The sequence below is a fragment of the Solanum lycopersicum genome, chromosome 2 (assembly GCF_036512215.1).
Source record: "Solanum lycopersicum chromosome 2, SLM_r2.1".
Taxonomy (NCBI): Eukaryota; Viridiplantae; Streptophyta; class Magnoliopsida; order Solanales; family Solanaceae; genus Solanum; species Solanum lycopersicum.
This window is the reverse complement of record NC_090801.1, coordinates 61,862,367-61,876,361: the sequence shown is the minus strand read 5'-3', so window position 1 is coordinate 61,876,361 and position 13,995 is coordinate 61,862,367. Positions and strand designations below refer to the sequence as shown.

The following is a 13,995-nucleotide window of genomic DNA, read 5'->3' as shown; positions in this document are numbered from 1 at the left end:
AATTCATTCACATAACATTATTAAAATGAGGTATAGAGATGTTGTGCCTTTTTGAATTTAGAAGGTGAGAGTTATTTTTTGTTTTCTCGAGAAAATATATTATGAAATCAAGACTCAAAGAGAGTATAAAATGAAAATATAGTAAATAGTAAAAGAGTGATAAAAGCTAAAAGGAGTAATAAAAAAAATTTAAAAAGATATATGTAATCAAGATGAAGCCTATATGCAGTCTCATTATAAAATGTGGAATCAAACAAGGTCTTAAATTATTTACAAAAAAAAAAAAAAACTAAAAAAACTCAAAAGTAAAAACAAATTAAGTAATTGAACCAATCCAAAAAATAAGAAATGGATGAACAATATCATCGTTTTAGGACCATTATTAAAGATTGTAAATATTTATTAGAGTAAATAAAAAATATATAATCACATAGGAAGGGATACAAGTAAATATGTAGATTTTTTTGCAAATAAAAGTCACAATTATGATTTAAATATACTACGATACTTGTGAGAAAAAGTCACAATATTTTTCACAATATTACTTTCTCGGAAAGAAAATTATTGTATATAATAATTATTAAAATTAATATTTTATGGAATTTAAAGATATTTTATGGTCAAACATTATTAATAATGAAAACTAAATGACTTTAACGTGATATTAAATGAATTGAGTATTACTACAATCAAGTTATTTATATCACAAATTATATGATTATCCTTTTCTTTTCCATTCAAATACAATTTTCTTTTAAAATGGGGAAAATGGTCAAATATGCCCCTAAACTGTTCAAAAAGGTCTAGATATACCCTTCGTTTAAAGTTTGGTTCACTGATGCCCTCGCCATCCAACTTTTGGTCCAAATATGCCCTTATGTACGTTAGTTGTCATGTTGGACATATCCAACTCATTTTTTATTTCTTTAAATGCCACGTGGAATTGCCATGTCATTTTGGTCTTACCACATAACATTTATATGAAAATTGAAAGATATTCGGACTCATAAACACCTAATCCAACCCATAAATCAATCCATTTTAAAAAAATTATCTGGCCAATTTTCAACAATTTTGTTTAATTTTTATTTTTTTCGATAAATTCCGAAAAATGAGTAATTAATTAATAAAAAAATAGGAAAATATGAAAAAAGTATAAAATTAATGCCAAAAATTCATAAATAATTATAGTAACCTTAAATTCAGTTTAAACACTTTTTATTTTTTTTGTTTTTTTTGATAAATCCCGAAATGAGTAATTGATTAATAAAAAGTAATGAAAAAATATAAAATTAATGCCAAAAATTAAAAAATAAATACAGTAACCTTAAATTCAACAATTTCAACATTTTTTTAATTTTTAATTATTTTGACAAATCCCAAAAATGAGTTTATTAACAAAAAATATGAAAAAATATAAAAATTACGCAAAAAATTCAGAAATAAAAAATAGGAAAATATGAAAAAAATATAAAATAAAAAAATTGTTGAAATTATTGAATTTAAGTTAACTATATTTATTTGTGAATTTTGACGTATATTTTTTATTTTGTTTTCATATTTTTCCCTTTTTATTAAAAAATTACTCATTTTCGGAATTTGCCGAAAAATTTAAAAAAATTCTATTTGAAATGTTACTATATTTATTTGTGAACTTTTGGTGTTAATTTATATTTTTTTCATACTTTTCATATTTTTTATTAATCAATTACTCATTTTCGAGATTTATCGAAAAATAAAAAATCTAAATTTTTTTTAAACGTTAGATTTAAGGTTACTATATTTATTTGTGAATTTTTGGCGTTAATTTTATATTTTCTTTTTCATATTTTTTCTATTTTTTATTAATCAATTACTCATTTTTGATATTTACCGCAATAATAAAAATTAAACAAAATTGTTAAAAATGTATCAGATAGTGAATTTAAAAGGAGTTGATTTATGGATCGGATTAGATGTTTATGAATTCGACTATCTTTCCATTTCATATAAATGTTATGTGGTAAGACCAAAATGACATGACAATTCCATGTGACATTTAAAGAAATGAAAAATGAGTTGGAAATGTCCAATATGACAACTAACGCCCATAAGGGCATAATTGGACCAAAAATTGGACGGCGAGGACATGAGTGAATTAAATTTTAAACGGAGGGTATATCTAGATCTTTTCGAATAGTTTAGGGGCATATTTGACCTTTTTTCCTTAAAAATATAAACTTTTTGTAGTTGGCAGGTTGTATAAAAAGTAAAATGATAAATCAATTTTATTGAAATAATTAGATTTTAATTAATTCTAATAAGCTTACAAACATAAGGGGGAAAAAAAAATCATATTTAAAAAAATCGTCGTCCTCCTTAGTACAACCTACTGCTAAACCCTCTCATCCTCTTTTCTTGTTTCTTAACCAAAAACCCCTTCACACTTCACAAACTGCCTCCTCCTTCCCTACCCCCCACCCCCCATAAGGGTCTCTCATTTATGTTGTTTTTAATCTTTTTCTTGAAATTAGTTCTGAAGTTCAATAATCAGCAATCAAGAATGCTATTTATGATGTTTTAAATTGTTATTTGAGTTCCAAATTCATGGTTTTGCTCTTTCCATTATCTTGTCTCCAGTTATAGCTTCTTGGGTTTTGAATGGCATTGGTTCAGCAGCTATTGACTACCGCTTCTACTAGCTGCCGCTCTATCATGGTAAGAAATTTCTTTTCTTTGTTCATTTGATTGTTCTCATTTGAACTGTCAGTAAATTGATAATGTTGAAAGCTTAGTCTATCAGTGGTAGAATCCAACAATATGTTCACTTTTCTCATTTTTGTTCTTGTTGTTACTGATGGTGTTAAGTATTTCATTCTGTTGTTCTGTAAAGAATTTCATACACTTGTAATATTGATTTATTGCATAGGGTAGAGTGGTTAGAGATTTTAGTTCTTTGGTATCAGGATTCAATTGGTATCAGGATTCAATGTATGACTAGTTTTTAGTTCTTTGGTATCAGGATTTAATTTATGATTAGTTTTTTCCTTGTAAAAACTAGAGACTTTTAGTTTCTCTTGGTTTGTTGGAAGGTAGAAGTGAGAAGGAAAAGAGAAGAAAGTAAATTTACAGTTTTTCTCTTTTCTTTTGTGCTATTGTCTGTACAAGGGATTGCATAGGGTAGTTATATCAGTCGTCCTATTTTATTTCGCGTTCCTTGAAATTGAACCCTGAAACATAAATGGGGTATGTGAATTCCTTGATTTGAATCCCTTAAACAAAAATGGCAAAGGTGAAAGCAATAGGGAATAGTTTGACTGTTTTGAGATGCATAATTTATTTAACTTCAAAGTCTAAAGCTTTTATTTGTATAAGTTCCAGTTGAGTTAGGGATAAGTAACTGACATAATCCACTTGTATTATTCTTATTATCCATGTCCTGTTAGAGTTGAAGAGAAAAAGTTAGTTTATTTAATACTTATGGATTAAGCTTATGCTATTTTGGTTAGGATCACTCACTATTGTGAACCAAACTTGAGAGAGCTCTTTTTGGAGGTCTCCAGCATGTCCTAAATGCAGAGGAATACAACATTATCAGTTAAAAAGCAACAACTTGAGAGAGCTCTTTCTGTTATCTTTGTGCCCTAACTAATGCTAAATTTTAAAGATTTTGTAGCACACCTTGAGGGATCTTTAAACCTTATATTTTTACTCTTTTTTTTTTCTCTACTTTTTGAAGCTCTATGTTTTCTTTAAGATTTATACACATTTTGATAGTTACTAGGCAAATCCGAAGAATGTTTTGTCTCGGTCTTTACAATTGTGATTCATGAAAAGATGATAGAGAACTTGTCTGGAAGTGACCCCTCCCCCTCCTTGTTTTTTTAAACCTTGTGTGAATTCCTTGTGGCAATATCCACCTCATTGACTGTACCAATTTTTTTTTTTTGGTTAAGTTGCAGAACAGGACACTACATAATTATCAGGCAAATTGCTTGCAATGTTCAACATTCGCAACTGTTGATAGCTTTGAGAAAATGTCCCGTAAAGCCAGGATATGTTGTGGGATTAGAGCCAGGCAACCAAGGAATTTAAGAGTCGTGTCTCAACAGAAAATTCATCCTCTCAGAAGCTACTATACAAATGAGCCAGGATCTTCTTCTGCATTTAGTGTCCTTCAGCTATCGAAGGAGGGATTTCCGAGTACGCCAATGCCTATTATCTTCAGTTTCAGGCCATTCGGAGGAATAGGTTCACGGTCATATAACACAGATGGAAAAATGCATTTTTCCCGTGATACAAGAGCAATAGCAGATAAAGGCTCTGGTGGAGCAAAAGTTTTTAGTGATGGAAATAAAACATTCTTTAAAAATTTAAAGAATCACTCAGAGCGGTCAAATGAATTGGCTGTTCATAGAAGAAATGCTTTGTCGGACAAGGTGACTGAAAAAGGCACTCCAAACTCTAAAGTATCAGCCAGTAAGAATGTTGATCTGGTCATTTCCAAGGACACCCCTGTAAAAACTGATGAGAAGGATGTCAACCTGGACATTTCAGGTATACCTCTTGGCAATAATGGGAAACCAACATCCACGGGGAGCGAGAAAACAAAGAAGCAGTCAAGAAGCAAAAAGGATAAAAATGTTTCTTCTGCTACAGTAGATCAGCCAAAAGCTTCTAAGACTCGCCGAGCAAAGAAGCCTAGCCCTGCTAAAGATGAGGAATCTCCAGCAGTATCAGAGGTTTGCAATTATTCAATTTCTGGAATCACCATATTTGATTTCTTTTTTCTGCATAATTACCTGCACTAACCTTGCAGTATTCCAGATTAGTTCGCCCGTTCATTCTTCCTCAGTAGGGCCTGCTGATAATGTCTCAATGAAGGTTGACTTGGCCCAAGTGAAAAGAACCTCTCCCAGGAAAAGGAAACCCACCAAGGTGAGCAATTCTGTTGCAGAACTGAATGGGGCAACTGTAGTACCATCTGATAGTAAATTAGTAACAGACAAGAGTTCAGATGTGAGCAGCAAAAGTAAGCCCCCCGGACAAAAAAAATGGCCAAAACTATATCCTCCAACAGCAAAGTCTGTACTGGTGGTCGAGTCTGTCACAAAGGCGAGAGTTATTCAAGGGTACCTCGGTGACATGTTTGAAGTCCTGCCCAGTTATGGTCATGTCAGGGACTTGGCTGCAAGGTCTGGATCTGTACGACCAGATGATGACTTCAGCATGGTATGGGAGGTCCCTTCTGCTGCCTGGACTCATCTCAAAAGCATAAAGGTTGCGCTAAGTGGGTATGTTATCTGTTGTTCCAACTTCTGATTAACTATATATTGACATGGTTCTAACATGTTGGTGAGGATTAGTAGTGATTATGTGATTTATAGTCTTTTTTTAATTGTTCTACAATTCAATGATCATTATTATGATTGAAAAAGGAAACCATTTTTGCATTTCATAATATTCAGTTAACAAATTGACAGTGATACAGAGGATGGAAAGACACACCAGATTCCCTTCTTTTTCCCCCCCATAAAATAGCTGTTTTATAGCTTGAACTGTTTAAAGCGATGTCATGGTCAGTTTCTTATCTGTTTGTCATTGATCCTCAGAGCCCAGAATCTTATTCTTGCATCAGATCCTGATCGTGAAGGAGAGGCTATTTCTTGGCACATTATAGAGATGTTACAGCAACAGGATGCCCTGCGTGATGATATTAATGTAACGAGGGTTGTTTTCAATGAAATTACTGAATCATCCATCAAAGCTTCCCTCCAGTCTCCAAGGGAGATTGACGCAAATTTAGTGCATGCCTATCTTGCAAGGCGTGCTCTTGATTACCTGATTGGGTTCAACATTTCTCCACTTCTGTGGAGGAAATTACCTGGTTGTCAATCTGCTGGTCGGGTTCAGTCTGCTGCCCTATCACTTATATGTGACAGAGAAATGGAAATTGATGGATTCAAACCACAGGAGTATTGGACAGTCCTGGTTGAATTTAAGAAGAACAAAAACCTAGATTTAGCCAATAACTTTTTGTCGTCCCATTTGACCCATTTTGATACCAAGAAATTAAGTCAGTTCTCTGTTAGCTCTCATACCGAAGCAATGGAAATTGAAGGGAAGATAAATTCATCAAACTTTGAAGTTCTTAGCTCTAAGATAACCAAAAAGCAGAGAAACCCCTCTCCTCCTTATATAACATCAACACTTCAGCAAGATGCCGCAAACAAATTGGACTTTTCATCAACATATACGATGAAACTTGCACAAAAGCTATATGAGGGAATCCAGTTATCTGATGGCAAGTCAACAGGATTGATAACTTACATCAGAACAGATGGCTTGCACATTTCAGATGAAGCTACCAAGGACATTCAATCCTATATCAGTGAAAGGTATGGACAGAATTTTGCATCAAAGAATGGTCGCAAATACTTCAAGAAGGTGAAGAATGCTCAAGAGGCCCATGAAGCTATTAGACCCACTGATATCCGAAGGTTACCCTCAAAGCTTGTCGGGGTGCTGGATGATGATGCACTTAAGCTATACAAACTTATATGGTCCCGTACCATGGCATGCCAGATGGAACCTGCTACCATAGAGCAGATACAAGTTGATATTGGGAAATCTGACCAATCCATAATCTTCCGTTCATCAAGCTCAAAAGTACAGTTTCCCGGGTACCAAGCTGCCTACGAGGATGTAGAAACTAACTCAACAAGAGATAATGAGAATGGGAGGGATGATCATTCTGAAGTATTTGAGGCTCTTAGGAATTTAACCGCTGGGGATCCAATGTATTTGGGTAAAGTGAAACTTGAGCAACACCAGACTCAGCCTCCACCACGATACTCTGAGGGGTCTTTGGTCAAAAAGCTAGAGGAGCTCGGCATTGGAAGACCTTCTACTTATGCAGCCACAATAAAAGTGTTAAAGGACAGGAATTATGTCATTGCCAAAGGCAGAACACTGCATCCTGAATTTCGTGGGCGTATGGTATCAGCATTTCTCTCTCATTACTTTACTGAAGTAACAGATTATAGCTTCACTGCTGATATGGAGACGGAACTTGATAATGTCTCTGCTGGTTTGACTGAATGGAAGGGCCTTTTGAGAGATTACTGGACTAGATTTAGCAAGTATTGTGAACATACTGGTAATGTGCACATTCATCAGGTGGAGAAGATGTTGGAGAAAACTTTTGGTGATTTTCTGTTTGCATCTCTTCCTAATGAAAGTAGGACATGCCCAAGCTGTCTTCAGGGAACTTTAATCTTCAAAGTGAGCAGGTTTGGTGCAGGCTACTTTATAGGTTGTGACCAACACCCAAAATGCAAGTGAGTAACAAGTTAGCATGATTTGGATCTCTCTCTCTCTCTCCCTTTTTTTTAAACATGTACCGTATCTTATATAAATAGTAAGACTATATGATAAGAATCAGGTTACTCGAATAAACAAGAAAATTATACGGAAGCACAAATACAAAGATTAAAGACAAGAATTGAAAGATATGTGAAATTCGAGAATAAAATTTCTAAATTTCAAAATAAAGTGCTAAGAACCCTAATTGATCTTAATATTCAAATTAGCGGATCAGTATTAGTTATGGTACTAATAGAATCAATTCGAGAACTTAGATCAAGAGTGACTTAGATTCCTATTTCGAAGGAATTAGAGACAACAATTAGTATAAGATTAATTACCTTCTTTAATAGAAATCAAAGATATCAAGTTAAGAACTAATCTTATCTCTTAAAAGAATCGTTCTTATAAGATTGTAAGATATAAATCCATAGTCATCACACACAAATGTGTAAAGAAGGAATACCTCTCAAATAATATTGATCATTAATTATTTCTCTTGAAAATAACAAAATTCACCTCTATATATAGTTTAATTGATCCCTAATAGCATGAGACTAGGAAACTTTTTCCTAAAATTATTTGTCAAGAAAAAGGAAAGAAGGAACAATTTCCACCAAAACACCCACATGACTTCAACAGTTTTTGGCATGAAATTTCAGCTCTCTTTATGGTTTAGTTGGGCTCATGTGGCCCTCCTCTTGGCCTTCATGTGGCCCTCCTCTTGGCCTTCATGTGGCCCGAATCTTTTGGCTCTTAAACTCAAACTTTGACCATGAAATATATGTAGCACTTAGTCCACTTATTATGATTCTTGGGCTACTCTTCCACGGTAAACATCTTGTTTTTTAATTAAACACATCAACTTTAATGGAGGTATGCCGTCGTGGATGCTATCACTATACAAAGACGGTATGATCATCCATAATTACAGGATTGTAAAGAGACCAAACTTTACAGCTCCTCTATCATCTACAAGGGGTCTGAAGCATGAAAAATTGAATCATGATCTTCTACACATGTTCATTATCTTCTGGAAATGACTTGATTTATCTTCAAAGCATTTTTTGTTCCTTTCTTCCCATACTCCTCTCCACAGATAAAAGAAAATCTAGAATAGAGAAGGATAAACTCTCTTACCAAGGTTTTACCGGGTGAGCACTGATCCTCTGGCTAGCGACCAGTTTTAAAGTATTTTCACCTTTCATATCAACTTCCATGACCACTCGTGAATTTGTAAGTTGGAAGTATTGCGCTCTTTGCATGAAGATTTGACAGTAAAATTACCTTGTTTCTCACCATTCCTCCTTAAACTATGCTCAACAGTAGAAAGATCCTTGAATTGTTCCAATAACTTTTAACAATTCTATCAAAATTTTGATTTCCCAATCATTAAGCGGTCTTCTGAAAATTAGGTCCCACCCTTGAATGTTCCATAGATCAGCTACAGTCGCCACCTGCAGTAAAGAAAGTACTAACATTTCTTGGAAACTCTGGTTCAGAGGTCGTTGGCCTGACCAGTTGTCTTCCTTCCATTACCTTTTCTCATGAAGATTTCTCCCTGAGCACTGGCCAGGGAACTTCCTTAAGATTGTACTGTTATCCCATGCAAAGCAATGGGGGAAAAATAATTCCCTCTTTCAGTCTCTCTTTTGTCTGGATCTTACTTGTACATCTTTTGCAATTTGAGTTGCTACTTCTAAAGCATCTGGAGTGTATTCTTTAGCTTAAACTTAAAGTTCGTTCTTTCCAGCATTAAATCTTCTCCTCAATTATCACACCTTGCAAGTTGTAAGCACATGAACGTATGAACCTCTTTGCACTGTAACTGATCTGTTATTATCTTGATAGTGCAAAACAATGAAAAGAAGTATAGTTATATACTTTTCTCCTCTTTCGATGCCGTTGGTTTCAAGTCATTGGCTGATGTAGTTTTGACATCCATTATTAGGTATATTGCCAAGACATTATATGGTGAAGAGGATGAAGATATCTCCTCTGAAGACACTAAAAGAAGTGTAGAACCGCCAAAATTGCTGGGTGTCCATCCTTCTTCAAATGAGAAGGTTTCCACATCAAAACCCTTTATATATCAGTTGATTGATTTTACTAGTTGTTTGTTACCTATTAATTAGTTGTTTGTTCTCGGAGTTAAACACCTTTATGCCCTTTCTCTTTAGATTCTTATGAAGAATGGTCCATATGGATACTATGTTCAGCTTGGAGAAGACAAGAAAGGATACGTTCCCAAGCGGGCTTCGCTTTCACAGGTATTTTGATAAGCACTTTCTTGAACATGGTAGTGAGTTCTTTCCCATGTATAAATACCAGTTTCCGCTTTTATATTATTGCTAGTATATGGGCACGTGCGTTGCACGTTTACTTCATAACGATGAATAACATGATAAACGATTTAAGTTTTAAAAAAATGTTTGTAGTGTATAGTTAACTTGAAGAATTTTTTTTTGTATTTATGTCCTCCCTTTATTATATAATTTTGATATAGAAATTTTATATTTGTTTTAAAAGACAAAATAAAGTAGCAAAAACAAACATGTAGGCACACTATCTTATGATGAATTTTCTTAAAATGTCTTTTTTTTCTCATAAAAATGTTGAAATTAAATTAATAGTTGTACATTTCAAGAAGATAAAATGTTTGACATTAATTAGTAAAAGATGAAATTCTCCTTCTCTTTAAGTAGAATACAATTAAGTAATTCAAATTTATAAATAAAAAACTTATTAGAAGAAAATAATTAAGATTTTAAGTGCAATGATTGGTATTTAAATTATGTAATTATACAAATAAAATATTAATATTTAATTAAATAAATCAGATTTTAATTTAATGGAGAGCCAAAATGACAATATCAGTATTCTTACAATTAAAAGTTAAAATATATGTTACGTTTTTTTGTTAAAAAATTAATAGGAGCAATATTTGGTCAAAGGATAAAAGATCTTCTAACTTCTTAAGCATTTTGGTGTATCATTTTTTTGATTTTGGGATTTGGATCTCATGATAATTTTAATGAAAATTGTCTAAAAACTATATATTCTATTCACAAGCACATGTAAGAATGATTCTTTACAAATATTTAAAATTTTGCAAAAATGTAATTATTAATAATTTGAAATTAGAATATCTTGTAGGCATTAACTGTTTTGCATGCCTTTTACACTATTTTTATGATTGTATTTGTCTCATTTTATAAAGCAAAAAATACACATATATCTATTTAAAGGGTAAATAATTTCAAGAAAATAAATTAAATTAGATATTTTAATTAAGAATTATTCTAAAGAAGTGCATAAGTCATTAACATTTTTATTAAAATAATATAACTTAATATTTAAATTAAATAGTAAATATTTTTATAACATTTTAATTTATAATAAGGGTAAAACCGTAATTTAACTTTTAATTTTTTTGGTTCCCTCTTATAATAATAATATATGATATATGATATATGATAATAAAAAAAATACTGCAATTCCTCCAAAGTCACTGAGCGGAGCCTTCTCTTTCCCATTGAACGGAATTACCTTTTGCTTTTGTTTGATTTGATATAATTGCGCCTGGAGTATAATCTTTACAAATCACTATACTTAATGCCCTCCTCAAAGAAAAGTTCAATGAGATAAGTTTATCTTGGTAGATCGTAAGTGATGTAAATGCATTTTTCATGATCTAGGTGAAGGATGTCAATTCTGTTACCTTGGAAGATGCCCTGGAGTTGCTTCGTTACCCTGTAACATTGGTATGTTTGCAATGTGTACTTCCTTTTGTGTATTTAATATTTCTATCATCAGTTTTAAATATCTCTATCACTGGTTATGAGTATGCATACAAAAGATGAATGGGTCATGTCTATAGGGAAACCACCCCGATGATGGCCAGCCGGTCGTTTTAAAGCTTGCAAAGTTCGGATTTACAATCAGACATAGGCGAACAATTGCTCCAGTACCCAAGGTTTGGTGCAATCTCTCTGTGCTAAAATTGTTGTTTATTTTTTCCAAATATTTTGTCTTGATATGCTAGCTTCTGCTGAATAATATTAGAAGGTATTTATACGAGAAAATTATCTTGGAATCAATAAAGATCTGATAAAAAGTTATGACATAATGACAGCAGGACATAGGCTCCTGCAGTCTTGATGGATGATAAAGTGAAGTTTGTGGTTGTCAAATTTCCAAAGTGTTCAAATTGTCCCTTTACTCTTGGTGTGTGGTTTGGCATCCTGTTTGTGCCTTTGTGGTTGTATAAATTAATGATGCAGGAGACTGAAGCAGGAAAAAACATCTATCAAGGATGAATACTCTAGTGTTATCTCCCAATTCATGTTAAAAGACTTCTAGACTTTGTGCTTTAATCTAGTGAGAAGTAATAGAGTTTGTAAAAGTGTCTCTGTAATGCCTAGAATTCCAGTATCATTTGTTTCTTACATCAGATACTTTGTGCTTAATCATTTTTTAATGACGGTGGTGTCTGGGCAGCCACACAAACTGCTGGGAATGATGGGAAGAAATCACTTTGTGTTTTGGCCTTCACCGAGATTTGAACCTGAGATCTCATGGTTCTCCCACTAGGCGACACACTTAGTGCTTTGTGCTTAATATTTTTAGGGACCACAATCAATTGTTCATAATTGTCTATTGGGAATAGTTGCAAATGTAAAGACTCGTTCAAGCATTTATTAGTATGACTTCATATTCCTGTATATCAGCCTAATGCCAATGGCTGATGAGCCTCTGCCCTCTCATATTCCACACGTCCTGCCTCCGCAAAATTGAAGACCTTAAGAACTTTATATCATTGTAATTTGTATGACCTCACGATATCCACTGCTTGATACCACATTATATTTGGTTAATTTGTTTTTGTTAGAACAAAACGCGCCTAACTGAAGAGACAGCATATTTTGCTATGCTTTCTGCTAGTATCTTTCTTTAGATTTTTCGAATTTGTCATTTCTCATCAATAATTTTACTGAAAGGAAATTCATCTTAAGGTTCAATTTTATATATTTTTATTCTGTTACATTGAGATGAAGCTGCTACTGTTGCTGCTTGCTAATTACAAATGTTTCTGCAACTACTGTTAACTCTATACCAATGAATGTCAATGCTGGTCAGTATGCTTTCTTACATGTTAGTTATTGCTTATTATTGATACAATACAATAGATGTTACGTGAAGTGTCAATTTGCGAATAATTTAAAAGTGAATAAGGTCTGTATAAATCTCAACTAGATCAATGCTTTGAAGTAGATTAATGGTTATGGGTTTCTGTTTATTTCTTTTTACCATGTGAAGTTCTTGGTGCTGGGATAGCTGATAGATTTTGGTATTTGCTGATAGAAATTGTAAATGGAAATTAATATTGCCTATACTGATTTTGGTGACAGAATTTAAAACCCAAAGACATAACCATGGAAAAAGCTTTGAAGCTTTTGCTAAGTAAAGATGTAAGGCGATGTGGTCGACCTAAGCGCCAGCCACAGGTGGAAGAGGCCATTGAGGCAACATAACATCACACTTGTTAGCAGATTAATGTACCATAGAAGTCATTCTTTGATGAAGGCCCTCCTCAGGCTGTTTTATTTTATAGGAGGAATAGTGGAATACGAAGCTTATTTACCCCCACACGGGCTTGGATACTCTACAAGTATGAAGAGTTGTATATCTTGAGTGGCAAAGACGATTTTGTTAGTAGAAATTCCATTTCTGTAATCTCTTCTTACAATCTTTGTTATAGCATTAGGCAATAACTTGGCCATCCAAATGGTCTGTTTAATTCTCCTTTTTTTCTGCCTTGCTAAGATGTAAAGAGAGTGAAGGCATTTTCATTGGCAGTTAAACGCTTCAATTTGCTGAATACATCCTTTTTTATTATCTAAATGAGAGCTTTCAATATTTGCTTAACAACAGTTAGTACTGCAAACATATCAGTTCTCGTTTAGATGATATTAACAGTCAAAGAAATGATTTTTTTTAAAAAAAACAATCAAAAGTTAAATTGAAAGAAATTCATCAAATCAGAAATTGATTTGTAACTACAATGAATATTAAAAACTACTGAAAGTTATGTAAGATGCTATTCTTGGTAGAAAATATAGCATTGGAATACTTACTGCTCCCTTCCTTAATAGGGGTTGTGTAGGCCAAGACGAGCCAAGTAATATGAAACAGAGAGGTTATGATTCATTATCAACAAAGTTGAGTCCAAGACTCGGAATCTAGAAGTTTCTTTCCACTTCATATCCTTCAAAATAATGAGTTTCTACCTATCTTCTTATTTATCAACTAGTGCGTTGTACGTTTATTTTAAACTATTTAATATAAATTTTGTACTACAATCAATAATTAGTAAATGGTACATATATAGTATTGTACATGTTCTACACCAATAATTTTATAAAGTCTAAATAAGTAACATCTATTTAATTATTTAAACATAAACTTCTTTATATAAATAGAGAACATATTTAACTTAAAATGAATAAGAAGAGAAACATTATAAAAGAACATTTAAAACAATTATGAAAATAACTTTCAAATGGCCATAGCTATAATCACTTTACATAAAATAGTACAAACATTCATTATTTGTTATAATTCATATAACGTGATAAAAAAATATATTAT

General features: G+C 32.7%; 1 protein-coding gene across 3 annotated transcripts; it reads left to right on the top strand.

The window, feature by feature from the left end:
- The first annotated feature begins 2,271 nt into the window (after nucleotides 1–2,271).
- LOC101248941 (uncharacterized) lies at nucleotides 2,272–13,248 on the top strand. 3 transcript variants are annotated; one of them, XM_010318219.4, is made up of 9 exons: nucleotides 2,272–2,697; nucleotides 3,936–4,721; nucleotides 4,807–5,273; nucleotides 5,592–7,319; nucleotides 9,296–9,410; nucleotides 9,525–9,614; nucleotides 11,043–11,108; nucleotides 11,225–11,320; nucleotides 12,756–13,248. In XM_010318219.4, exons 1-9 carry the CDS (start codon nucleotides 2,641–2,643, stop codon nucleotides 12,876–12,878), a joined length of 3,528 nt encoding a protein of 1,175 aa, XP_010316521.2. In that variant the 5' UTR covers nucleotides 2,272–2,640; the 3' UTR covers nucleotides 12,879–13,248. The 3 variants fall into 3 exon arrangements, with proteins under 3 accessions (XP_010316521.2, XP_025885246.2, XP_004233765.2); XM_026029461.2 differs by lacking the exon at nucleotides 12,756–13,248 and adding an exon at nucleotides 11,845–12,063; XM_004233717.5 differs by having other exon boundaries at nucleotides 2,318–2,697; nucleotides 3,942–4,721.
- Nucleotides 13,249–13,995: the final 747 nt, after the last annotated feature.